General features: G+C 49.6%; 1 protein-coding gene across 4 annotated transcripts in view; it reads left to right on the top strand.

The window, feature by feature from the left end:
* Nucleotides 1–16,883: 16,883 nt before the first annotated feature.
* RCOR3 (REST corepressor 3) overlaps nucleotides 16,884–24,531 on the top strand; it is a gene marked incomplete at both ends in the record, with an annotated part of 39,128 nt that continues 31,480 nt past the window's right edge. For 3 of the 4 annotated variants that reach the window (XM_084246322.1, XM_084246320.1, XM_084246323.1), the window contains 2 exons: nucleotides 16,884–17,043; nucleotides 17,294–17,350. In XM_084246322.1, coding sequence (XP_084102448.1) covers nucleotides 16,884–17,043; nucleotides 17,294–17,350 — 217 coding nt within the window. The remainder of the gene's footprint in view (nucleotides 17,044–17,293; nucleotides 17,351–24,531) is intronic. The other variant, XM_084246321.1, reaches the window with a different exon arrangement.

The raw sequence follows: 24,531 nt of genomic DNA, 5'->3' as shown, positions 1-24,531 counted from the left end.
TATGCTGACCTGGAATCCCAATGGCACGCTGAGAGGTGGTGAAAGACAAGAGCCAAGAGGACCCCCAAGGCCCACATGTCTGGTTTTACACCAAACCTGGCTGCTTAACTTCACGCTCAGGTCCCAGCTACCCTCCCTTTGGGGATGATGGGATTTATAATTCCCTCTCTCTCTCTCTCTCTCTCTCTCTCTCCCCCCTTTCTCCCTGAGTTATTCATTTCTTCATTTCCCCTTCTTGTAAATAAACCCTTTATTAAACTTTTTGTGTGTCCCTGCAGCTGAGTCTCATTATAAGTGCCTTTAAGCGCACAGGTGAGGACCCACAGTCAGGCAACTCACTTCATATCAGGCTTGCCCTGGAGCAATTCCACCCAAGACACTATGAAAAAACACCCCTGGCCCTGGCAACATGAAGCTCTTGTCTTTTCAGACTGCCCACCTGTGTCTACTTAGGCGTCTCTTTCCTTTTTTCTTTTCCTCAGTAAACCTTCTGATGAAGGAATACCTGCTGACCTCTGGATCAGAGGGGCCCTGTGGGTCTGCTAATCCTAAATGGCCAGTTTTGCCACCATTCTGTTCCCTGTGGTTCTGCATTCCTGTACAAGGTCAGAACTGCCCAGTCAGTCACAGGAGCCCAACCCTGTGAGGTGCCTATCAAATCAACCAAGAACAGAAAGCTTGGTCACCCTGGGCAGGGCGTGTATCACAAGGCATGAACAGGAATGTCTGGGGAGCTATTGACTGATGTATGACAAGGGACCCCAAAGCTGATCAGTGGCCACCTTGTTGATAAGATTGAAACCCTGGCTGGGGATCTAGTGCTTGATTGCAATCTCAATAAGAGTCATCAAGCAGTGAGAAGTGCCTGGGGGCAGACTCTCGGCCCCTGACACTACAGCTGACAGAGCATGTTCTAGCTTCACCCTCCCTTTCCTCTCTGTCCTCCTCCCACTCAAAACTGATGTGATTGTTCTAAGAATCAAGAGGCCAGAATCTCGCCCTTCAGCAGTGTCCTGCGCTGTGCAGCCAGCTCCATGCAAAGCCCGAGTAGCAATGTGGTGTTGCCGATGCAACAGGGCCAAGAACCCCACGCACCGAACCCCAACAGAAGCACAGAGAATGAACATTATTTGAGAATAAACATTTTTTCGCTTAACACTTTCACTTGGCATGAGATTTGGGATATTCATTCATGTGGGAAGTATTCTTTTTAATGAATACCCGTGGCCTAAGATAGAAAGACACTAGGTGAAAGAGTTGATTTATATTAATTTTCCTAACAAATATTTCAAATAGAGTATGTGCCTCAGAAATGCTCATTTCCCTACTTAACGCATAATAACATGGGTGCAGTGAAGCGATCATCACCTACCTGCTCCGCAGGATACTACACAGCCACTCACCTTAGCTTCCATGGACTGAGACTAACAGGAAATGCTCACATCCTGATGTGCAGTGAAGTGGAATCCCTTCACCAAGTCTGCTGGTCTAGCAGCCTTCACCACAGCCTCCTCGGTGGCTCCGTGGCCACTCCCGAAGACTAATGGAGAATGCCCCCAGGCCCAGTGCCCTGGGCAGGGCCCTCTGGGGTGGGCGACCAGGGCCAGGGCAGGGGCAGTGTTGCAGTGTGTTCTGCACTGGCCACACTGGGGTGTGACCAGGCAGCCTCAGTGCACCTTCACACACCGCATGTCACTTCAGCATGTGACATCTGCACTCGGGGTGTTTCACGTGCCAGTGGGTCTGCAGGCACCTCCTCACCTCCTGTCACCTGTGTCTATGCAGCTATCAGGACTTACTCAGCTGGTTCTGGAAGCTTCTGCAGGGGAGGGTCTTTTCTCACTGGTAAGAGGCTGGATTCCTATCAGCCTAAGTCAGGAAGCTAGTGTGAGCAGGCAGGGCCCCCTAAACCTGCCGCTCTCAGTGGGCTTTGCCACCCGCTACATCAAGATGAAACATACTCTAGTGAGGAGCCCTTTAAGGGAAAGGAACTTTAATACCATAGTGTGCAATGGAGAGAAAAGAAAGAATAGAGTTAAAATAGTTTCCCCATGAAACACCCAAAGTCACCCATCCCTTGTGGGAAAATGCCCAGCCCAACAGGGTGGCCCAAAGCGGGGCCTCTGAGGCCCGAGAGCCTGCTACAGTCTAAGGACCCTCTGGTGGAGCCCACAGGAACGGGGCAGAAGGCCAGGCGAGTCTGGGAAGAAAAGAGGAAAAATCAAAACCAAGTCAAAGTAAAGTCTGCCACGGGGTCACCCCCGAGGGCCTCTCACCACATCTCTGTCTCTTTCAAGTGTCCCTTCCCTGTCCCCAAGTCCCTGGGGCAAGTCCAACGCTGAGAAACCAGCAAGGCTCCTCCACACGTCTCTGCTCCACGAACCTGCTCCATCCTTCTCCCTCTCTCTCTGCTCCTTCCCTGCTGGCTTCTTGCTCTGATTCTTCTTCCTCAGTCCTCTCCCCAGTCCTCTCCAGCTTCTCCTCCCTGCCCAGCTCCACCCTCCCTTGTGGGGCAGGGAACCTGGAGCCTCCCTCTCCCTGGGGGTTACCCAGTTACACAAGGTCTAGGAAACAGGTGTAGGGGTACAGAAGTAATCTCTCCCCAATATGTCTTTGAATAAAGGTTGATTTCACAGAAGAGGTTCTGGAGGCTGGAGGGAGGGGTAGCTTTTGCAAAAGACATTTCTGTGTAAAATTCTCTCTGGATGGGCCTCTCCCAGACAAGGAAAAGATAACTGAGATCTGTGCCTTTGTCTGCCATGCCTCAGAGGGCCTCCCTAGCAACCACCCCCTTCCCACCAGAGTCCTTCTGTCTCAGCGGACCTATTTAGACAGTGTCTGAGCCCATGTGAGGAGTCACCCAGTCCTGCGGGCCTGCCATGTGTGCAGGAAGTGGACATATTGTTATTAAACTTCTTTTTGACTTTTTCTTGTCTCAATTATGTCTGGTGTGTTTGCTTATTTGCCAGCCTGGAAGAGCCCAGGAGGGCAGGAGGTGGTTTCCTCTGTGCCCCACATGGTCTCTGGTCTTCAGGAAAAAGATCCCTGGGCAGAGAACCTGTAGTTCTTATGCTCCACACAGCCTCCCTCTAAGTTAAAATCGCGTCCACTTTTTTGGTTAAGATTTATTTATTTATGCATACAAGAACTGGGGTACAGGCCAGAGGTGCAGGGGGTGAGAGGATTCACCAGAGACAGAATGGAGAGCAGAACAGGCAGATTGAAATACACTGCTGAGAGGAGCAGCGGGGAGTCAGGAAAGGTCTGCTGCTCCCTGTGGGTCAGCTCCCTGGCTGGGGGTCAAACTCAGGATGCAGTGGCTGTGGATAGCTTCATGGTGCTGTGCTTAACCCCTTGCACCACTAGGGAGGCCCCAACACTGCGTCCTTCTTACCTAGGTACAAGGATGGGCTTGTTAGGCCCACGTGAGAGAATTCTCTGCAGTTACAGGGTAATCGGCCAGGGGGCACTACAGATAATCTGTGTCTAGAAGTGGTAAGGTCTTTTGCAGAATTTCTTTTGCTATTTGAAATGTAAATTTATTCTCTACATGGAGGCAAATTCAATTTCCAATACAAAAATAGAATTATTTCCTAGGTTCAAATCTCCCGTCTCTTTGATGCCCCCCACCGCGTATTCTCTCAGCCACCGAGATACATAAAAACCTGGAAGCAGCCAGTCCACGAGGCTTCAGGTTTTGGAAGAAAGCTTTTCAAAGCCTGAATCATTTTTCTTAAAAAAAAAAAAAAAATCAACCTAATTTAACTCTTTGAGTTATAAAATGTTTTGGTTTTTTTTTGTGAAAAGCACTGCAAAAGAGACTTAATCAAAAGCCAGAAAATTGTTAAACCTCTTTTTCCTCAGCCTTATGCACTGTGCACTAAAATGCCTAAGAACAGGATGGAGCCTTTGTTCTTCAGCGACCCTCGGGGTCACTGCAGACTGGATACTTAAGTCGCCTTAAAGTCAAGGTGGGGAAGAAGTCTCTTCTTGTTTCTAAGCCCTTCCAAATCAGTCTCTTGCCAAAGCCTCTTGAGATAATATGATGATCAATGCAAGAGAAAGTAAAAATGGAGAGCTCATTAGTATTTCAAAAGCATTTTCTCTTTCAAAGGACCCTATTTTTTTTTCAATATTATTTTGAGATGAAGTATTGGGTCCTCATAATGACGTGGTATTGACCAAAAAGGTTACTCTCAAAAAAAATTTTGGGAAAACTTGAGAAAATAATTTTCTTACCTCATTTAAAATGTATTAATTTTTATGTGCCCCCAAACTATCAAGATTTTTAAAAAAATGTATTCATATGGCTAGCCCATGGCTGAGGGCACCCAGGGATCCCAAACTGTTGAGAGGTGCCTGCTCTAAAAAGGATTCAGGGCCTCCCTGGTGGTGCAGGGGCTAAAGACAGTGCTATCAGGCAATAGGCAGGCTCTGTAGCAGGAGTTCTATCCTGGCTGGCCAGGGACCTACCCACAGGGCAAAGCAGACCTCTCCTGTCTCCCTGATGCTCCCCTCAGCAGTGGATTTCTGCCTGTTCAGTCTGCCTGTTCTGATCCCCACTCTGTCTCTGGGGAATCCTCTCAGCCCCCACACCTCTGTCCTGTACCCTAGTTCTTGTATGCATAAATAAAATAAATATTAAATAAATAAATAAATAAATAAATAAACAAAAATAAATAAATAAATGGGATTCAGTAATGTACACACACAGGCCAAGGATGCAGACTCTTAGTATGAAAGATTTTAAATAGAATTGGTGGGCGGGGGGTGGGGTGGGTGGGGGTCACAGGGAGAAGGCGGATGAGGAGAAAGAGGAAGAAAGGATATTCCTAATAAAACTCCCCATATTTCCCATCCCCTCCTGGGCAGACGCCCAAACACATGCAGCCCACACCACAGCCTCTGAGCCAAGGCCTGCCGCCAGTCCACCCGTTTGGCAGGGACACTCATGCACTAGGCAGGTCCCAGCAATCTGGGGCTGAAGGAGAGACTCAAACTTCAAAATCTACTACATCGAGGTAGCAGCCTCCAATGTCTGTCTCTGTCGCGGACCAGGGCAGCCTCCCCAGCGTCACCCGCGAGTCTCTTCCAGGTTTCCCCAGCAGCACCAGGTTCGAGTGGAGGCCAGAAAGGCAAGAGCACAGGCCCTATTTCTACACAAGGAAATATTCACTTTGTTCATGATCCGCTTCCTTGCACACCCCAACTTAGTATTGCTATGTAACATTACATATTGGAAGCCATGATAAGAATTCTTTCCGCAACTTAATTCAACCTAAGACTTCCCTATTGCAGCCATTTCCATCCTAGCTCAATCTAGAAAATAGTGTATGTTTCCCAAAGGCCCCAATTTTGCATCATCAAAGAGCTTTTATTTTCAGGGGCCTCCCTGGTGGCGCAGGGTTAAGTCTCAGTGCTATCAAGCTATCAGCAGCCTCTGTGGCCTGAGTTTGATCCCTGGCCAGGAAGGTGAACCACAGGGCGCAGCCAACCTCTCCTGTCTCCCTGCTGCTCCCCTCAGCAGTGGATTTCAGTGGATCCACCTGTTCTGCTCCCCACTGTGTCTCTGGTGATTCCGCCCACCCACTGCACCTCTGCCTACATCCCAGTTCTTGTATACATTAATAATAAATTTTTTTTTTTTAAGAGCTTTTATTTTCACAATGAGCGTCATGGCTGGGATGTGATGATCCCTAATGATCATCTCCGTGCACAACTCCCACTACTGTTCCTCCGACTCTTGCCCTCTTTAGGGTTCTCCATTTGAGCGGGCTGCCAGTGGGAAGGTCAGAGAGTTGGCGCTGTGTGGTGGGTCACCCTCAGTGATCCCATGTGACAGGAAGGGGGAGGCTTTCTGGGGCCGTGCAGCTGTGTCTGCGCTGAGCAGAAGTGGCCACACAGTGAAGCCCCCACACTGGGGCAAGCGAGGAGAGAAGACATCCTGCCCCAGGCCTGCTCCCCGCTCCCGCCACGGGCGCCCAGCCCGTCTGACACCAGAGTCACGGAATCGGAGCCGTACAGCTAGGGCGCTGTGTCCAGAGGGAAGGGGCATGATAGCGCCCTTGGAACAGTTTCCTGTTTACAGGCTAATAAGTCCAGGTCTTCCGGGAGCCTCTGCCTTGTTACCCCAAGACCATTTTGCCGCACAAGTGGCCATTGAGTGCCTGGGGATGCCACCACGTGGCCAGTTCTGGAAAGGTCTGGTGGCTCCATTTCTGAGCTGAGTTAATAACAACAGCATGGACAGTCGGCCAGGGGCTGTGCTTCCGTCACAATGTCCAAATTCTGAATTTAAAGTTGAGTCCACACATCGTGTTACATTATTTCCAATCTTCAGGAAAACGTCCTAGGAGCGCTCATCTCAGATTTCTGAAACATCTTTAAATTACTCTCCAGGGTTATTTCCACAAATCAATTTAATGTCAGTTTGCTCTCATTTCTGAGTTTGCCAGAACTAGTCGCCAAATGACTTCATCATTTGGCTCCCGAGGCCCCTATAGACTGACCTTAATGAATACGTCCTTGGCACACCTTTCTGAAACAGAACAAACAGTTAACTCTGATTTGTGAGACAGGAGCTGATGAGTAAGGAAAGGCTACAACGGACCGGGATGGAGATAAGATATAAACGTTCATCTTCTCACTGTCTGATCTTTTCTTTCCCTTTCTCCAGCCAAATAAATCATGACAGAATCATATTGATAGGATTTAGAAATTTAGTAAATGGTGTTAATCACCTGCCTGCTTTTAGAAGACTATATACACATTCAAATATAATTCTCCCAGAGGATTAAAATCTTACTATTTTAACAGACAGGGAAATGCCACAGTCTTCTTTCATAACAATTCCAGGGTTTAGGGCCTCCCCTGTGGCGCAGCGGTTGAGTGCTGGGTTGCGAAGCTGCCCGCAGCCTCTGCAGCGTTGCTTCAAGCCCCGGCTGCTCCCCGGCCACCAGAGGAGGGTCCCACATGGCGCACAGACCTCTCCTGCCGCTCGCTGCTCCCCTCAGCAGTGTACTTTGGTCCTTCTGCCTGTTCTGCTCCCCGCTCTGGCTCTGGTGAATTCTCTCGCCTTCCCCACGCTTCTGACTGTACCCAGTGCTTGTATAAATAAATAAATAAATAAACAAACAAATAAATAAATAAATATTAAAAAAAATTCCAGGGTTTAGAAAAAAATCTTTACTTCTAAACAGAATTCATTCACTAGACACATGCACGTGCTAGGCACTGAGCCCAAGGCTGAAGAGGTTGTCCCTGGTCTGGAAGAGAAAGGCAGCTACTCCCAGCGGCAAATGTCTACAGCTGAGTTATAGATGGAGGTGGGTAGGAGAGTGATGCATTATAGATGGATGTCAGGTGGGAAAGTTAGAATTCAAAAAGTTCTCAAAAGACTCAGATAAGGGCCTGCCTGGTGGCACAAGCGGTTAAGACACAACCTATGAATCTGTCTACAGCCTCTGCCACACGAGTTCCATCCCTGGCCAGGAAGCTGAACCACATGGCACAGCAGACCTCTCCTATCTCCCTGCTGCTTCCCTCAGCAGTGGATTTCAGTCTGCTTGTTCTGCTCCCCATTCTGTCTCTGGTGAATCCTCTCACCCCCTGCACCTCTGGCCTGTACCCCAGTTCTTGTATGCATAAATAAATAAATCTTTATTAAAAAGTCTCAGATAAGCTAAGATGAACCCAGTGATATTACAGGGCATGTGTATACACTTATTTGCTGGGAAGGGAGGGAAAAAATAAGGAAACTCAAAACCCACTGAGGTTAATAGAAACTAAGTAGCAATCACCAGGAGGGAAATGCATGTGTTGGGGGTGGGGAACCCCTGAGTGAAAAGCATCAGTGGTGAAGGAAGGAAACCAGACGCAGGGTGGCAAACATGACCTGCTATTGTGGGTATGGGCTTTTTACCTGGGCCCTGACACTCGTGTTCTAATCCAGTGTCACCTCACTGCAAAGACACACAGCCCCAGGGTGCGCAGGACGGAGGTGGGGGGTGGGGTGGGGGGGGTCGGCTAGGAAAGGACACATGGAAAAAAGCCTCAGACAATATGTTGACTCCGACTACTAAGTGTGTATGTTTGTTTCCAAGAAAGCTAGTTGTAGGATGGACTCATCAAAATACGGTGCCAGGAGAGGGGCCAAGATACTTCCAAGGGGCTCACACCAAGAAGTGGCAGGGGCGGAGACCTTATTAAAGTGCAGGCAGAAGTCTATGGTAGGACAGTCGAAAGGGAGCAGGATCTGAAAACAGTATCAGTGAGGATTTGTAAATAATGATGTTTAGTCTGAGAAGCTGAAGCAGGGTCAGCGTGACCAAGCTTGCTGGCTCCCTGCATCATTTCCTCTTCTGTCCTCAGCCACAGAACTCTTTCTTTCGCTCCCTCTCCCCTCCCTCCCACCTCCCCTCCCCCTCCATCCCTCCCCCCTCCCTCCTTCTCTCTCTCTCTCTCTTTCTTTTCTCTCTCTCTCTTTCTTTTTTTGAAGATGTATTTATTTATGTAGACAAGAGCTGGGGTGTAGGCTAGAGGTACGGGGGACAAGGGGGTGAGAGGATTCACCAGAGACAGAGTGGGGAACAGAACAGGTGGTTCTATTGAAATCCACTGCTGAGAGGAGCAGCGGGGAGACAGGAGAGGTCTGCTGTGCCATGTGGGTCACCTCCCTGGTCAGCTGGGGATCAAACTCAAGCCTCAGTGGCTGGTGATAGTTAGATAGCACTGAGACTCTAGCGCTGACTGTTCCAGGGAGGCCCGTAACTGTGATTTTTTAACAGGGCCTTTTGACACTTTTCTCTGCTGCCACTGAGTTGGTGGCAGGGAGACAGAGAGCAGGGCGTGGTTGTGGCAGTGTGCACCGCTTCCAGAGAGCCTCCGCAAGTCGATGTGCCTGCCTTTCTTCTTCCATCCAAATGCATGGAGCGAGACCATGAAGGCCAGGCCCGTTAGCAGCCGCCTTCCTTACATCACAAGGGCAAATGTGTCAACCCTGGAGGGGTGGACAGAGGGGCAGGGTCACTGGTGCACTTGTCACTCCAGCACAGGACTGTCTACCTCTGGATACATTTTACATAAAAAGAAATTTGTGGGCTCCCCTCGTGGCACAAGGGTTAAAGACAGTGCTATCAAGCTATCACCGGCCACTGCAGCAGAGTTCGATCCCCCATCTGGCAGGGAGCAACCCATATGTGCAGCAGACCTCTCCTGTCTCCCCGCTGCTCCCCTCAGCAGTGGATTTTAGTCACTCTGCCTGTTCTGTTCCCCACTCTGTCTCTGGTGAATCCTCTCACCCCCACACCTCTGGCTTACACCCCAGTTCTTGTATGCATAAATAAACAAATCTTTAAAAAAATTTTACTTTGCTTAAGACATTGTTATTTGGGATTTCTCTTATATGTAGTTGAACCCGAGAGAGAGAGACTGAGACTGAGAGAGAGAAGCTTTTCTCAGCTCTAGACATCTTAAAAAACAAAACATGTTCTGGGGTGCATGCTTAACTGTCTTGGCATATGTTTAAGTGGCAGTTCAAGACCAGCTTCGGAAATGGCTGGCATTGCAGGTGTGAAGACAAAGCATCTTCCAGACCCACAAAGTTGCTTTCAGCATTTAAATCATGCAAGTCCCCACCCCACCCTTGGGGATCAGCAACTCTAAAACACAAAACCAAAGCAAAAGACAAATGCCTCCCTGCTGTAAATATGTCTCCGCCCCCCTGCCCCGGCCCCCATATCCCCCCAGGAGTGTCCGTGCTGAATGGGCTCCTGGACTTGGTTCAGAGTTAAACTTCTAAAGTTCTGACCTCCCAGATAATGCCAGCCAAGCCAAGAGCAAACTGATAAGCCTATTAGCAGTAGCGGCATCCTCACATCAGTCAGGACAGATGAACCCCAGGGGGCTGGGCCCAGGTCCTCTGGGTGTCCAGCGAAGTCAGCGAATCGGGGTGTAGCCCCAGGAGACCGTCCCGCTGGGATCTTGGTCTCTTTAGTAAAATAAGGATAATAGGTCTTTTGTCCCCAGCTTTTCTCTTCCATTCTGCCTCCTGACCTCTCTTAGCTGCCACTTTGCTGTTACATTATTTTAATATTGCTGTTGCATAAACAATTCTCTGTTTTGCCTATTAGTGAAGCCTGTCTTTCCTTGAAACACTAATGCACACACACGGCCATGGTTGAAACACACAAGGGAACCCAGAAGAGCAAGTTCCATCCCAGAGGCAGATGTGAACCCCCAAAACTGTTCTTGCAAAATCTTTTCAGAAATACTGAGCACACGCAGGCAGCTGAGCACGTGCGTGTGTGAGGAAGGGCACACTGTGTAGTCTGAGTGCTTGCCCCCAGGACTTGCTGAGGTCCTAGCCCTCAGAGTGGGTGGCATTCATAGGTGGGCTCCGGGAGGTGCTGAGTCTGGTGTGCAGCCGCCCTGGATAGGGTTACTGCCTTCCGGAAGAGGCTCTAAGGGACCCCAAGCCCCTTCCTCTGCGTGAGGACATTAGCAAGAGACTTCAAGCTGGAAGAGGGCCACACCCCGCCACCTCCAGCCTCCCGAGCTGTGAGCGAACATCTCTGCTGTCCTACCAGATGGTATGATATTTGTCACAGGAACCCCAGTGGACTAAGTTTCACACCCCCAAACACACAAATACGTAAATATAGAAGGAGTGTTAATACACTGGCATCCCACACTTCAAATCTTCAACAGGCTCTCTGTTGGCACACACAGGCTTTATTCTTTGAAAAGTTCTCATTTATTGTCCATTGTGTGTATGTGTATTGATTTCAAAGGCTAAAAACCAACAGAATTAACATTTAAAAAATACAGATGGAAAAATAATTTTATTACAGAAAAAGTTCTCGGAAAGCTTCAATTTAGAGCTCAGAACATTTTGTTCAGATCAACAGTCACTCATTAAGCATCTACATGTCTGTGGTCCTTGGCAGAACCTGGCAGCTTGAACTATCCATCTGACGAGAGGGGACGTAGAAGCATTTGGTACTTGACCCTCTGAAATAGCACACTCCTGACACCTGCCTCTAGCTCCCCACTTGGCTGTAGACACAGCAAGCACCTGTAGTTCCTCCTCTGCTCACCCGCACAGCTGGCTGCGCTCTGGGCAGCTCATTGTTTCCAGCTCCTTCTTACTTCACTTCCCAGGCCACAGCGGGTGGCTTCAGCCATAGGACACTCCTAGCCTGACTCTTCAAGCCACTGACCTCGACCCCTGCCCTGCCCATCCTGGTTCTAAGCCTTTGCCTTCAGTAAGTCACATTCCCCAGTGCCCTTGCTCTGCTATGTCTTCTCAGCCTCACAGATTTCTCTCTCTTTTTTTTTTTAAGGTTTATTTATTTATGCATACAAGAGCTGGGGTACAGGCCAGAGGTGTGGGGGTGAGAGGATTCCCCAGAGACAGAGTGGGGAACAGAACAGGCAGACTGGCTGAAATACACTGCTGAGGGGAGCAGTGGGTGAGTCAGGAGAGGTCTGCTGTGCCCTGTGGGTAGCTCCCTGGGCGGGGATTGAACTCATGCTGCAGTGGCTGTGGATAGCTTCATAGGTTGCCTCTTAACCTCTTGGGCCACCAGGGAGGCCTGGATTTCTCTTACTTGTGACCTGCAGGTCTGACTTCTGCTTTTCAGCCTCTGCCACCCTTCTCATCTCACTGGCTCTTCCTGTGTGATCCAGTTAGTCTCCTGACCTTCATCAACTGCAATCAACTGGTAATGAACCCCTCTCCTGTCCTGATGGTAAACACAAAGCTCAGTCTCAGTGTCTCCCCACGAGGGCCCAGCGCATGGAGAAATGAGTTCATCCTCCGTGGCCCGAAACTGGCAAGTCTGCAGGCTTCATTGAGGTTTTGAAGGTTGTTGGCACAGAAACCCAGAAATCCTGGCACCAACTCAGACCTCTCCTTCCCTTTTCCTTTCCATAGTCAACCTCCCAATTTTGTCAGTCACCTACTAGTTACTTCTGTCCCTGTTGTCATTACCAAAGCCTCCTAATTTCTTCTTTGTAAATTTGTTAAATTATGCTTATTGAGGTAACATGGATTTATAACATTGTGTTTTAGGGGTACAGGTTCACACCCCTACATATGTGTTACCACAACACACCCACTACCAAAGCCCCAGCAACATCCACCATCATCCATTGGTCCCTGCTTCCTCTCTCCCAACTCCCTCTGGTACCTCATTATCTCTTGGTTACTACATCAATACCCTCCTAATTGATTTATTCCCATATTTAATTTCCACCTAAAATGGGCCTCCCTAATGGTGCAAGGGGTTAAGACACAACCTATGAAGCTATCCACAGCCACTGCAGCATGAGTTCTATCTCCCACCAGGTAGCTACCCACATGGTGCAGCAGACCTCTCTTGTGTCCCCTCAGCAGTGGATTTCAGTGGATCCACCTGTTCTGTTCCCCACTCTGACTCTGGTGAGTCCTCTCACCCCCGCACCTCTGGCCTGTTCCCCAGCTTTTGCATGCATAAATAAATCTTCAAAAAAAAAAAAATGGAACCAAAGCACTCTTGCTTAGGACCTTTTAATCCCTTGCCATTATCTATAAATTGCTCAACCCTTTGAATGCTAAAGAGAACTTTAAAAGTACAGTCCTGTCTGCCTCTCCAGCCTCATTCATGCTCCAGGAGCACAAGATGATTTGTAATTTCCTGAAAAAAAAAATGTTAATTCAAGATTCTTGGGATTTCCCATACTATTATTTGTACCTGGAATGTTCAATATTTGCCTTTATAACTAAAGTTTTATGTCCAGTTTAAGAAATATTTAACTATCCGAAGCTATAAAAAACCTATAGAAAAAAAAAACCAAACCTATAGTACCTTCTAGAAGCAATGTTTTAGATTTTTGCATTTAGGTCCACAGTCATTCAGAACTAATATTGTTTAAAACATATGAGCAAGTTTCAGGTTTCTTTCTTTCCACATGGATTTTAACTTGGGCCCAGTACCATTAATTGAAACAACCATTGCCCCCACATCACTACCGGATCACTCTTACAGAAATACAAAGTTCTCATACACATCTGTTTGTGGACACTATTCAGTTCTGTAACAGGGTGGACCACAGGAAAGGAGGGGGGGGGTTGTGTTCCAGGTTCCCTGCCCCACCCAAGGAAGGATGAAGCTGAGCAGGGAGAAGCTGGAGAGGAGCCTGGGGCAGGAAGGAGAGGATGGGGAACAGGAAGAGCCTGGAAGAGGTGCAGGGGGCAGAGACATGTGAAGAAGCTGCACCTGCTTCTTGGTCCTGGACGGGATGAAACAGATGTGGGGGAGGCACCCATTGGGAAGTGACAGTGGCAGCTTTGATCTTGATTTTGCTCTTTTCCTCTCAGACTTGTCTGATGTTTCTGCCCCTTTCCTATGGGTTCCCGCCAGAACGTGTCTTAGACGTGACAGTCTTCCAGGCCTCAGAGGCCCTGCTTTGGCGGACATTTACCCATGAGGGGATGGGTAACTGTGGGTGCTTGATTTAGGAACTCTATTCTTCCCCTTGTCTACATTGCACACTAATTTTATTCAAGCTCCTTTCCATTAAAGGCCCTACACCCTAGAGAACGTTTTGTCTTGATGTGGCAGATGGCAGAACCTATTTAGAATGGGCAGGTTTTGGGGTTCTGGGGTGCCTCTCTCCCTGCCCTGTAACAGTTCCCTTGGGCTACTTTCTAATATCTATTAGTATAAATCCTCCAACTTTGTCTTCCAGATTGCCTTCGCTGTTCTTCACCATTTGTATTTCCAAGTAAATTTAGAATCAATTTTGTCACTGTGCACATATCCGCACAATCTGCTGGAATTCTAGTTGAGGAAAACAATTTTACAATATTCAATCTTCTGACCCATGAGTGGAGTTCATCTATCTGTCCAGTTACTTGGGTCTTTTCTAATTTCTCCCGATGAAATAATTTTCAGCATAGAGTTTCCACATCTTTGATTAAGATTTATTCCCAGGTGTAATAGGCTGGACAGTGTCCCAAAGATATCAGATCCTAATCCCTGGAATCTTCCATGTTACCTCATTTGGAAAAAGGGTCTTTGCAGATGTGATTAAGGATCTTGAGAAAAGGAGAAAATTCTGGATTATCTAGGTGGTCCTGGATGTTACCAGTGTTTATAGGAGAGAGGGAAACCCAGGCAGAGGACCCAGCCCTGTAAAGATGAGGCAGAAGCTGGAGTGACGGGCAACAATGCCACACGCCCAGACATCAGGAGGGAGCGCATCCTCCCTAGGTCCTCTGGAGGAAGTGAGGCCCAGCGGACACCTTGACTTTGGACCTCTGCTCTCCAGAACTGGAGGAGCATGCACTGGATTTGAATCACAGAGTTTATGGTAATTTGTTACAGTAGCCATAGGAAATATACTAGGTAATTGATATTTTTGATACATTTGATTATGGCCTCAGTTTCAAAACTAATTCAAATTGTTTCTAATTGTTTATTGCTGGTATGCATGTGTGTTTATAGATAGATAGGTAGATAGAGATATACACACACTAATAACTGATTTTTAAATACAGTTTCCTGCAATTTGCAAATTCTCTCATTAATACCAAAAGGTTATAGATAATTATAATTTTATATGTACACTATCCGTGTTAGATATGATACACCATCTATGCTTTATCCAAATAACAGATGTATATATTTCTTTCCAATCCTTCCATTTTTTCCCTTGCCTTTTTGGGATTGCTGGGATGCCCGACACAATATTGAGGTCCATGCTCTAAAATCTTGATTCCAGAACTCTCAGAATCTATTTTCTGCTCCAAATTTTAAATACAGTGAAAATACTAAAAAAAAAAAAAAAAAAAAAAAAAAAAATTTAAAGCAGTCAAAGTAACCAACATCTTCCTAGTTAATGAATCCAAAGCCCTTTAAAATTCATTCTCATAACCTGCATCACTAGACACTGCTCCTTAGCCCTTTCTTAAGATTTCTTCTTCCTGTTCCAGATTCTTCCTTCTTGCTCACTCCTGAGAGATGCAGGCGTCCCCAAGACGGTCTTCTTCGGCCTTTTCTCTTTCTTAACTGTCTGGTAACTGCTGGGAAATCATATTCAAGTACACTATGGCTCCTCAGAAGCAGGACAGCTTTGGGGGCTTCCTTCTTTCAGGGTTACAGCAGAAACTTGTTCTTTCCTCTCTGGAAACACCCCAACCCTCCCTCCCCTTGGTTCTTCTCCCCCAAGGGAATGTGGGCTCCTCTCTCTGCCTTCTTTGCTGTACTCAAGAAAATCTTGGACACTTCGCTTTTTTTAGGGTTTCACTAGTAAATAGAAATTAAAGTCCCTGAGTCTTCACAGCGTGTGGCCTAACTCTGTAGGCAGAAGTTCCCTTCTGGAGAAAAGTAAGGGGAAGGCTTTGCAAAGCTGGGAGCTTTGGAAGCTGGCTGCCCTGAGGCCTCTTTGCCAATTCCCTCAATTCAGGTGCTGGCTGCCCTGTGTGTCCCAGGACCAGAATCGCTGACTCACATCCACTAGCAGCGTGTGTATAAAAACCAAAAAACCAATGCATTAATTCACAAGGGGCGATGTAACTGTCAAGGGAAATGGTTTCTCACTTCATTTGGCCAGGACCTTCCCTCCTTGTAGAAAAAATATTAAGATCATATTCAGAACTGTACTTGCTCAGAGGGAGTAGAAAAGGTTCGGTTGGGCGGTGCTACGTTTAAACGCATCATAGCAGGTTTTCCAGGAGAGGAAACGACCAGAGGCAGACAAGCCCTTTACCTGCCGGGAGACTCCCCCTGCGGGCGGCCCTGCCAGGTCTGTGCTCCCCGGCGCTCCTCGGCTGCGCTCCCGATGGAGACATCCCCGCTCGCCCTCACGGAAGGCCCGCGCTGGCGAGGCGGCTCCTGTCAGCTCTCGCCCACTGTGTGCCGAGCGGCCAGAGTTCTTCCAGGACCGCCTGGGCATCCGCGGATGACCCCACCTCGGCGCCCACCTCAGGCTCTGCAAGCGAGAGGCCTCACTCAGTCGTGAGGAAAAGAGATCCTGATTAGAGAAGAAAACCACACACAGCGCCCCGTGCCAGGCGGCCTGGCACACAACAGACGTCCTCAAATCTGGTGAAGGAAAAATGCAGCCCCTGTCCCTTCCCCCAAGGCGAGGAGAGGAGTCGCAGGCCCACCTCCCCCCGCCCCGGAGCGGGTCTGCGCCCGGGCGGGGGCCGCGTCCCGACCCGCCTCCCCACAGCAGCGCCCGCTCCCCAGGAGAACCCCAGAAACTCAATAAACAAACACAAGAGAGAGAGCACAGGTGAGAGGAGGAGGGGGGGAGAGGGAGAGGGTGTGGGTTCTGAGAGACCTTTTGGCCTATGGCGGCCACCGCCAGCCCCTGAGCGCGCGCCCCGCGGCCCCCGCGGAACGAGGCCCCGTTCAGGTTCGGACGCAGGAAACGCAGCTCAGGCGCCCGCGAGGCGCGCTCCGGCCCGCCCCCTCCGCCCCCTCCGCCCCCCCGCCCCCCCGCGGCCCCGCCCCCAGGGCCCCGGCAGCGCCGACCGCGCGGAATCGGAGCCGGTCCCGCCGCCGCCGCCGTGCTCGCGCCGCGCGCGCCCCGGAGCGCGTTCCCGGGGGACCCCGGCCCTGGGCGGCCCCGGGCGGCGCGGCGCGCGGGCGGGCGGGCTCGGGCCGGGCGGGGGGTTCCGGGCGCGGCGAGGGCGCCCCCCCGCGGGGCGGGGAGAGCGGCGGCGGGGCGGGGCCGGCGGCGGCGGCTGCGCGGCCCGGGCGGCGGTGATGGCGGCGCCGCGCTGACACCTCCTCCTCCGCCGCCGCCTCGTCCCCGCCCGCCGCCCGCGCGCCGAGCCCGCTCCGGCCTGACGCCGCCCTCGCCCGCGCCCCCGCCGCCCCGCCCGCCGCACCATGCCCGGCATGATGGAGAAGGGGCCCGAGTTCCTGGGCAAGCACCGGGCGGGCCCCGGCGGCGCCAAGAGCCCGGCGGGCGGCGGCGCGGCGGCCACCAACGGCGGGCTGCCCGCGTCCGAGCCCGAGAGCGGCGGCAGCAGCGACGACGAGCACGGTGGTAGCTCCGCGCCCGCCTCCGCGCCTCCGCGCCCCCGCCCGCCGCCGCCCCTCCCCCGCCGCCCCCTCCCCGCCCGCCGCCCGCCGCCCGCGCGCCGCCCGCCGCCGCCTCCCGCGCGCCCGCGCCGCGGTGGCCGCCACTCGGCGCCGCGCGACCCCCGCCGCCCGCCCGCCGCGCCGCGGCTCGGGGCTGAGCGTCCCCCTCCTCTCTCTCGCCCCCCTTTTCTTTCCTTTTTTGCATTGCTTTGCAGATGTTGGGATGAGAGTCGGCGCCGAATACCAAGCCCGGATCCCCGAATTCGATCCAGGTAGCTGTGTCCGTCGGCGCCGGTCTCCCGGCCGGGCGCGGGTCGGGGCGCGGGGCCGGCCGGGCGCTGGCCCCGACCCGGGCGGGTGGGCGGAGGCGCGCCCCGCAAGGTGAACCCCGTGCCCCGGGGGGCCGGGGCGAGGCCGGGGGCCGCCGGGGAGCCGGCCCTCGGCGGATTTGGGGCCCGTCCGCGGCGGTGGGGGGGGGGCGGGCGGGTGCGGGCCCGGGAGCGGGCGAGGCCGTGCGGCCGGGGGAGAGGAGAGGGGGCGCGGGCCGCCGGGGGCGGAGGCCCGGGGCGGCGGGCCCGGCCACGCCGCGCCCGGCCCAGCCCGCGCTCCTGGCCCCGGCGGCTCTGGGCGGCTCGGCGGGGTCGCGCTGGCGGCGCGGGCCCGGGTGGGCCGGCGGGGGCGAGCGCGGGGAGGCCGGGGCGCGGCGCTCGCTCGCCCGCCCGCCCGCCCTCGAGCCCGCCCTCGAGCCCTCCCGCGGCCGCGGCCGCCAGGGAGACATTTGCCGCGGGCCCGGGCTCCGCGCCCTCCGCGGCCGGCTGCGGGCTCCCTGTCTACTTTTCTCCAAACAGGCTCCCCGGCGGTCACGGGATTTCAGCCCCGACGCGGATTGGGCCAGAGTTCCGCATATGGAGGCGCCCTTGCCGGAGCCTCCGGGCCCAGCGGAGCCTTCTCCGCACCCCAGCCCGGCCCCTGCGGCGCAGCCTGCGCCCGGAGACGCAGACAGGGGCTCGCCCGCGCGCTCTCTGCTTTCTCCCTCTCTCTCGGGGCGGCTCGGCTCTGGCCCGCGCGGAGGACGCGTGTCCGGGTCGGGCTCGGAATTCGCTTTGCTGCTGCCAGGGCTGACGGGTTTGCTAGGGTAGAAGCCGTGCCTTTGATGACGGGGTGCAGACGGGGAGGTTGGCTCCCCCCGCCCCCCGCGGCAGCGCAGAATGACATTTACCGGCTGGGTCGGGGCGGGGGGAGCGGGGGGGGGGGCGGCGCGTGGTGGCCGGAGACTCCAGGTTCCCTTGAGTACAAAGGAGCCGAGCTCACTAGATGGAGTTGTCTTCGCAGGGACGCGGCTGCGCCTCCCCTTTACTCACACGCTGCCGGGGCGGGCGCCGCTGGGCTGCAGAGCCCCCGCAGTGTTTGTCACCTCTGCCCGGTGCAGGGCCGAGCTGGGCGGTGGCGGGCACGGCCCGGCTGCCCGGTGCAGCTCCGCATTTGGAAGCTTTGGCGGGAGATAACGCATTGAGTGCCCAGCGTCTAGCTTTGCTCCGCGCATGGCACGGGACATTCTTGAGCCTCAGTTTCCCTGGCTGTAAAGTAGACTTAACAGCTCATGGAATTCCTGCCGTGTGACAATCCTGGGCTAAGGGCAGCTGCTCTTGTCTTAATACGAAGAATGACTGTGTACTTGCCCGCCTTTCTCATGGGGGCTTTCAGCACAGCTCTACTTTGGGGGGCATTGATGACGTTTCCATATCGGAACTCAGCAGCAGAAACCATTCCAGAAGTTAGTGCCACCCTTGTCCCCACCCAGTAGGTCCGGATTTCACAGGCAGCCGGCCCGCGTGGGTGCGGGAGGCTGTGCAGGAAGAAACTGACCGTGCCTGGCTGCTCGCTGCCCCCGGCCCCCCACGTTTGGTTTCACGATAAACTAAACGCAAACAAATTTCAAAAAGAATTAAAAGCGCCAAATACTTTTGAGGTGGTTTCCCACAGCAACGGTGTGTTGCCCATTGTCATCAGATGTTGCTCATTTTGAACTTACGCAAAATATTTGTTGGGGAATCACGAAAGTACCATTATATTTAAAATAAAATTATATTTGCAGCTTCTTTACTCTGACCATAATTGACACTCTGAGAGTAAGGACAAGCGCCACTTCCTGAAAGTCCCCCTATTCACTTTCACCTTCATAATCTTCCCCCAGAACATACAGAAACCACAACACACTGAGCCAGTTGCGGGGTAAGCTTAGGTGGGCTTTTCTAGAACAGATATAATTCTCTATTAGCCAGGATTTATAGGAAAACTGAGCCTCAGCACCCTTGGGCTTGGTAGCACTGTGCTGTTTTACTGGAACTGTTAGCAATGTTGTGTGAATTTTTTACTTCCCGTCAACTCAGTGTAATTGGGTGATGATTTAAACACATTTCCTAGGAAAAGATAAAAGAGCAAAGGAGATGCTAATGATAGAAACTGAGAAAGAGGCCCTCTCTGTCCTTTTTCTTCCCAGTGTTTAATAATCCCCCAAACCTGTGTTCATGGAGATTGTTCACCTGAGGCCATGCAGCCCATCTGTAAGAGAAAATCCTGGGATGCAGCATTACTCTCAGGGTGTAGGGGAGTTAAAAGAGGTTTTTATTGGGGGAGAGAGTGATGATAGAAATTAAGCACAGGAATTACTAAAATTTTTAGAAAACATGAGAATTGGGGTTTATGTTGGAATTAGAAACAGTTTATCTTAATTAAGGAGCCAGTTGCTAATTTATAATTGACTGGCTGGATTTCTGTTTGTTTTCTTAGGTACCTTTTCACAATTGATTCTTAACAGGGCCTCCAGCTCGTAGGTAGGTAGGTAGGTAGGTAGGTAGGGCCTCCAGACAAGGCCTGACACCCCAGCAGCTGGTGCCTCTTCTCCTGGCCCTCTGAGCCCCCAGGGCAGTGACCTCCAGTGAACTCCCCAGTTCATCAGGCTTTCATTTTCTTGTGAAAGGAAGCTACAGGTTTCTGCAATCAGTGAAAGTACAACTTTTCCTGTGAAACCATTTGCATCTAAATGGCCTGAGTGAAGAATTCTTATTCATGTATATGGAAATTTTTTGAGCATTCCCAGATCTGAAAATTAACCTACCAGATTATACCAAATGACATTTAAAACCCAAAACCGCACTTGATCTGGTGAGACAGAAATGATCTGATAAAGTGGAAATAAAGTCTGTCCCAACTGTGGTCCACTTACCTGGTCAGGAAGATGAGCACACTGAGCCCTGGGGCTCGGGGACGCTGGGATGTAGAGCGACAACGCCTCACCTATTGATCCCTAGTCCTTGCCTGATTCCATCAGGGCAGGTGGGTCACCAACGTCCACACCATCTTTCTGTCTGTGACCTGCCCAGGCCAGAGGAGGAGGAGCTGCCACTGTGCAGGCTTGAAATAGGGCCACAGACTTCCCTGCTTAGCAGCCTGCCTTTTTCTGTCATGCACTTCTCTGTAAGCCTCAAAACATCTTGCAAACCTGCCTGGAAACTCCATGCCCTTCAGAATCAAGGTCACGCTTGTCTGCCATCATTGCAGCGCTGTCTCTCGGCTGCTGCGCATCAGTGCCTGGGCCACCTCACAGTGGGCCTGTGCTCTCCCTGTGCATTCCCGCTGGCATCCTTCTCTTTGGCAGTTGTACCAGCTCTTTGTCGGCATGCCAGATTCACATATTTTAAATTTGATCTCTGTTATTTATGACTGAGTTTAAGTAGTTGAAAATGTTCTCTCCAGTGTGTGAGAAATATTAACGCTCTGAAATAAAGCTGGAATATCCCTGCTTTGAGTGCATTCGATTAAATCATGATAGTAATAGCATCTGCTATATAGTATTGAGTAGGCTCCTAACACTAACATTAACTTTGTTTCTTTTGTCTTTGAATTCACCTGTGCGCATCTCACCTGCTTGCATCCCTCCCCTCCGATTGTATATGTTTTGTCTTTGAAAGTGCTTTCTCACTTAGATACTAACTAGGTGCCCATTTTCTCCACCATCATAATAGTATTTTTGTGAACGTAAGAGTCTAGGTTTTAAATGTCTTCTGGCTGGAGTTACCACGGTTGACACCTGATTGGTCAACGGTACACTAGCCTGGTGCCTTGAGGGATAGAGACTCTCTGCTGCCTTTGGTTATTGGCCACTTTTGGGGCATTGCCCTCCAGAGGGGGAGACCCACTGTTTTGTTTTGAGTTGGGAGAAGGGCGTTTGTGGAGCAGGATGTCAGAGGTGGACGGCATGTGTAGCTTATATATGCAGAGGAGTTCTCAGCAGTCCTGAAAAGTCTTTCCCTTGAGACTGATTCCTGCTTCTGGGCCCTGTGGGCAGTTTTTGTCACCACAGCTTGAAGTTCATGAATTAAGTATATAATTTAGAGCCTAGTTTACAAATAGCAGGATTTTGAAAATATTTGGAGCATCTTAATATTGTCAGTATTTAAGTTCTTTACATAGTATATTTATTCAGTGATCGCCATCAAAGTCCTTCCCTTAAATGCCTGAAACAGATTTTTGCTTCTGTGCTTATTTTACTGATACTATAGAATCCCTGGTTTATCAAAATTTATATTTTGGTTTTTGTGGTTGGTTTTCCCCATCATCATTATAAAGTGCATAGATATCAACTACAGTTAAGATGGTCTAAAAGATTTTGGAGAGATTAAGCTTTCGGTATTTCATTGGATAGTTTTAAAAATGGATTATTGATTAATTTCACTTTCAAAACTCACGTGTCCTTTAAAATTCTGTAACTTGCTATGTGATTTTGGTTGATTGGTTTTTAAAATCCATTCAGAAGATAGGATACCTGTACGCCTTGGTTATTCTGTTGGCTACTCCAGTTTGAGTCTCAGTTTTATTTTTGAGTAGGAGATACTTTTACTGTTACAGATGACAAAAATATTGTTGCAGATGAAATAATAAAATAAAATAAACCACAGATCTGTGTCATTTAAATATTTCAGTTCATCTCAACGTATTAATAGCTAGACTTTATTGGATGCAAAGCCTCCTGAGGAGTAAATTGTTTAAATAATACAAGTAACTTTCTCCTTTTAGAGGTGAAGAATCAGGTCTGTGTTGTCAGCTCTTCAATCTCATTTTCAAAGGGCTGGTGAGAGTATCAGCCCTCAAGTTAGTATCCATGAGGATTTGTTCATCTATAATTTTAGCTGACTGATTAGGTCAGAAAGGTCAGCTTTGATGAGCCTATCCAGAGAGGAGTAAGAAGGGAACTTAAGAAGGAACTTCAGTGAACTGTACTAGTAACAACTGTAAGTCTTAGCGCTTTACATAATTCATTCATTTTTAATAACTATTCATTGATTTCCCTATTTCATGAATTCATTTAGTCTTTGATCAGCTCTCATCACCCCTGTTTTTTTTAAAGATGAGTTCATGTGCGCCCAGGAAGGTTAAGTCAGTGTGCCCAGGGTGACAGCTGAGGTTGTGGCTGGAGTGCGGCTCCCCTGTGGTGACACTCTTCACCATCATGCCAAGTCTCTCTCAATTCCTGAGACCAGGCCATCTTGCACGCAGAGGACACGTCCATGGTTGAAAATGGTGCCGTTGCTCAAGGGTTAAGGACTGATCACTGAGCTGTCTCATTCCCTGCAGCCAGCAAGGGCTTGCTGTACGCCCACCTGCCGCAGTCCCACCCAAGGGTGCCTGTTCGTGTCAGATCGGGCCCTTAATTACAGTGCTAACAGTGCTTTTGGAAACTTACAGTTATTCTTCATGGGGAAGAATACAAAAAACAAATTTATATTTGTTAAAGAAGAGACATTTGATGAAAACTTTTTAATTCAGATTTTCCGTAATGCAAGAGTCAGTTAAAAGGAAATATGTTTAAATGTGAATTGAAGCCTGCTATGCTATTAAGACTTGACACTTACTGGAAACCTTTCTCTGTTGCAGTATACAGTCTATTAAGTGGGATGTCACTGTTAAAAAGCATCCTCATGTTAAAGGATGGAAGTTTAGGATACTTACTAGAAATAGTAATAGATTTCATTAATTAAGTAAAGGCTCCTGACCAACTGTGATTGGTTGTTTTATTTCCATTGAGTGGTTTGACTCTGTTGCTTCTGTGTTTTTATTTTATGTGGTTAAAAATTAAATATCTATCTTAATATTGAGTAGATAACTTAACATTTATTTTCGTCAAATACAAATTTCAGTATTTTACTCCATTTGTGCCCCCAAAGATCCATGTGTTGGCATGCAGTAGGTTTTGCTTTTAGACTTATTTTGTAATTATGGTTTTTCTACTACTTGGATGGTATTTTTTTTCATATCTTTTTTCTTTACCCTTAATTTTTCCTTGTAATAAAACACATAATTTTAAAACAATTTTAGTGTCAGGTTTTACTGACAGTGTATTATTCACTAAAAGTTGTGGATTGAATATACAGTAGTGATGTGTGATGATTCTCAAAAAAAACCCCAGGATGACACTAAATTGTTATTTGATAGCCAACTTCCCTAGATGGAGATTATTACCCTGGAAATGAATGTTCTTTATTTCATATGTCTTATAATTTCATTCATAAATGATAGTACTTTAACTTCAGAATTCTGATAACATGAGACTAATTTGTGTGTGTGTGTGTATATATAGAAGAACTAGGGTGTAGGTCAGAGATGTGGGGGAGGGAGGGGGTGAGAGGATTCACCAGAGACAGAGTGGGGAGCAGAACAGGCAGATCTACTGAATGTACTGCTAAGGGGAGCAGCTGGCAAGACAGGAGAGGTCTGCTGTGCCATGTGGGTCAGCTCCCTGGCTGGGATCGAACTCAGGCCAAAGGTGATAGTCTGAGACTTAGTCCCTCGGCCACCCGGGAGGCCCATGACTCATTTTGGAAGTCTAACCATTCGTTGTGGCTTTTAACCCCTCCTAAAAGTGAATCATGAGATATTCATAGACAGAGGTTCTCAAAACAGGTGCCAACACTGCTTCATTTGTTGATAGTTTTAATTAACTTGAAGGTGCCCAAGAATTAGGAAGAAGCCAGAGAAAGACCACGGAGTAATTAAAAGGAAGAGCCAACACACGTGTCCTTGGCTCTGGGACAGCCGTGTCGCTTTTTGCTCATTCTGCTCACTCATTTACATGCGGTTTTAATGAGCTTGATTTTTCTGACGTTTTAGATCATAACAGGAATGCATTTGAGTGAATTGGGATAGTGTGTTTCTAGATTACAGGTCAGCTCTCATATTAATAGTGTTCTGTTGTTTTCTTACATGGAACACATACTTTTAGAAATATAAAATGTAATAAGTGAAATGAAGTCTGAAAAGGAATAGCTGGCACATTCCTAGCAAGGAACAAGGTGACATAAAAACCATCTGAAAGCAAGTGTGACTATTTAAAAATGAAATACAATTAAAAAAATTTAAACAGTAATTTGGGCCAAACATATTGGGCAAAAGAGCA

The sequence above is a fragment of the Talpa europaea genome, assembly GCF_964194135.1.
Source record: "Talpa europaea genome assembly, chromosome: 10".
NCBI classification, from domain to species: Eukaryota; Metazoa; Chordata; class Mammalia; order Eulipotyphla; family Talpidae; genus Talpa; species Talpa europaea.
Note: the sequence above shows the minus strand (reverse complement) of the source record. Positions and strands in the feature narration are given on the sequence as shown.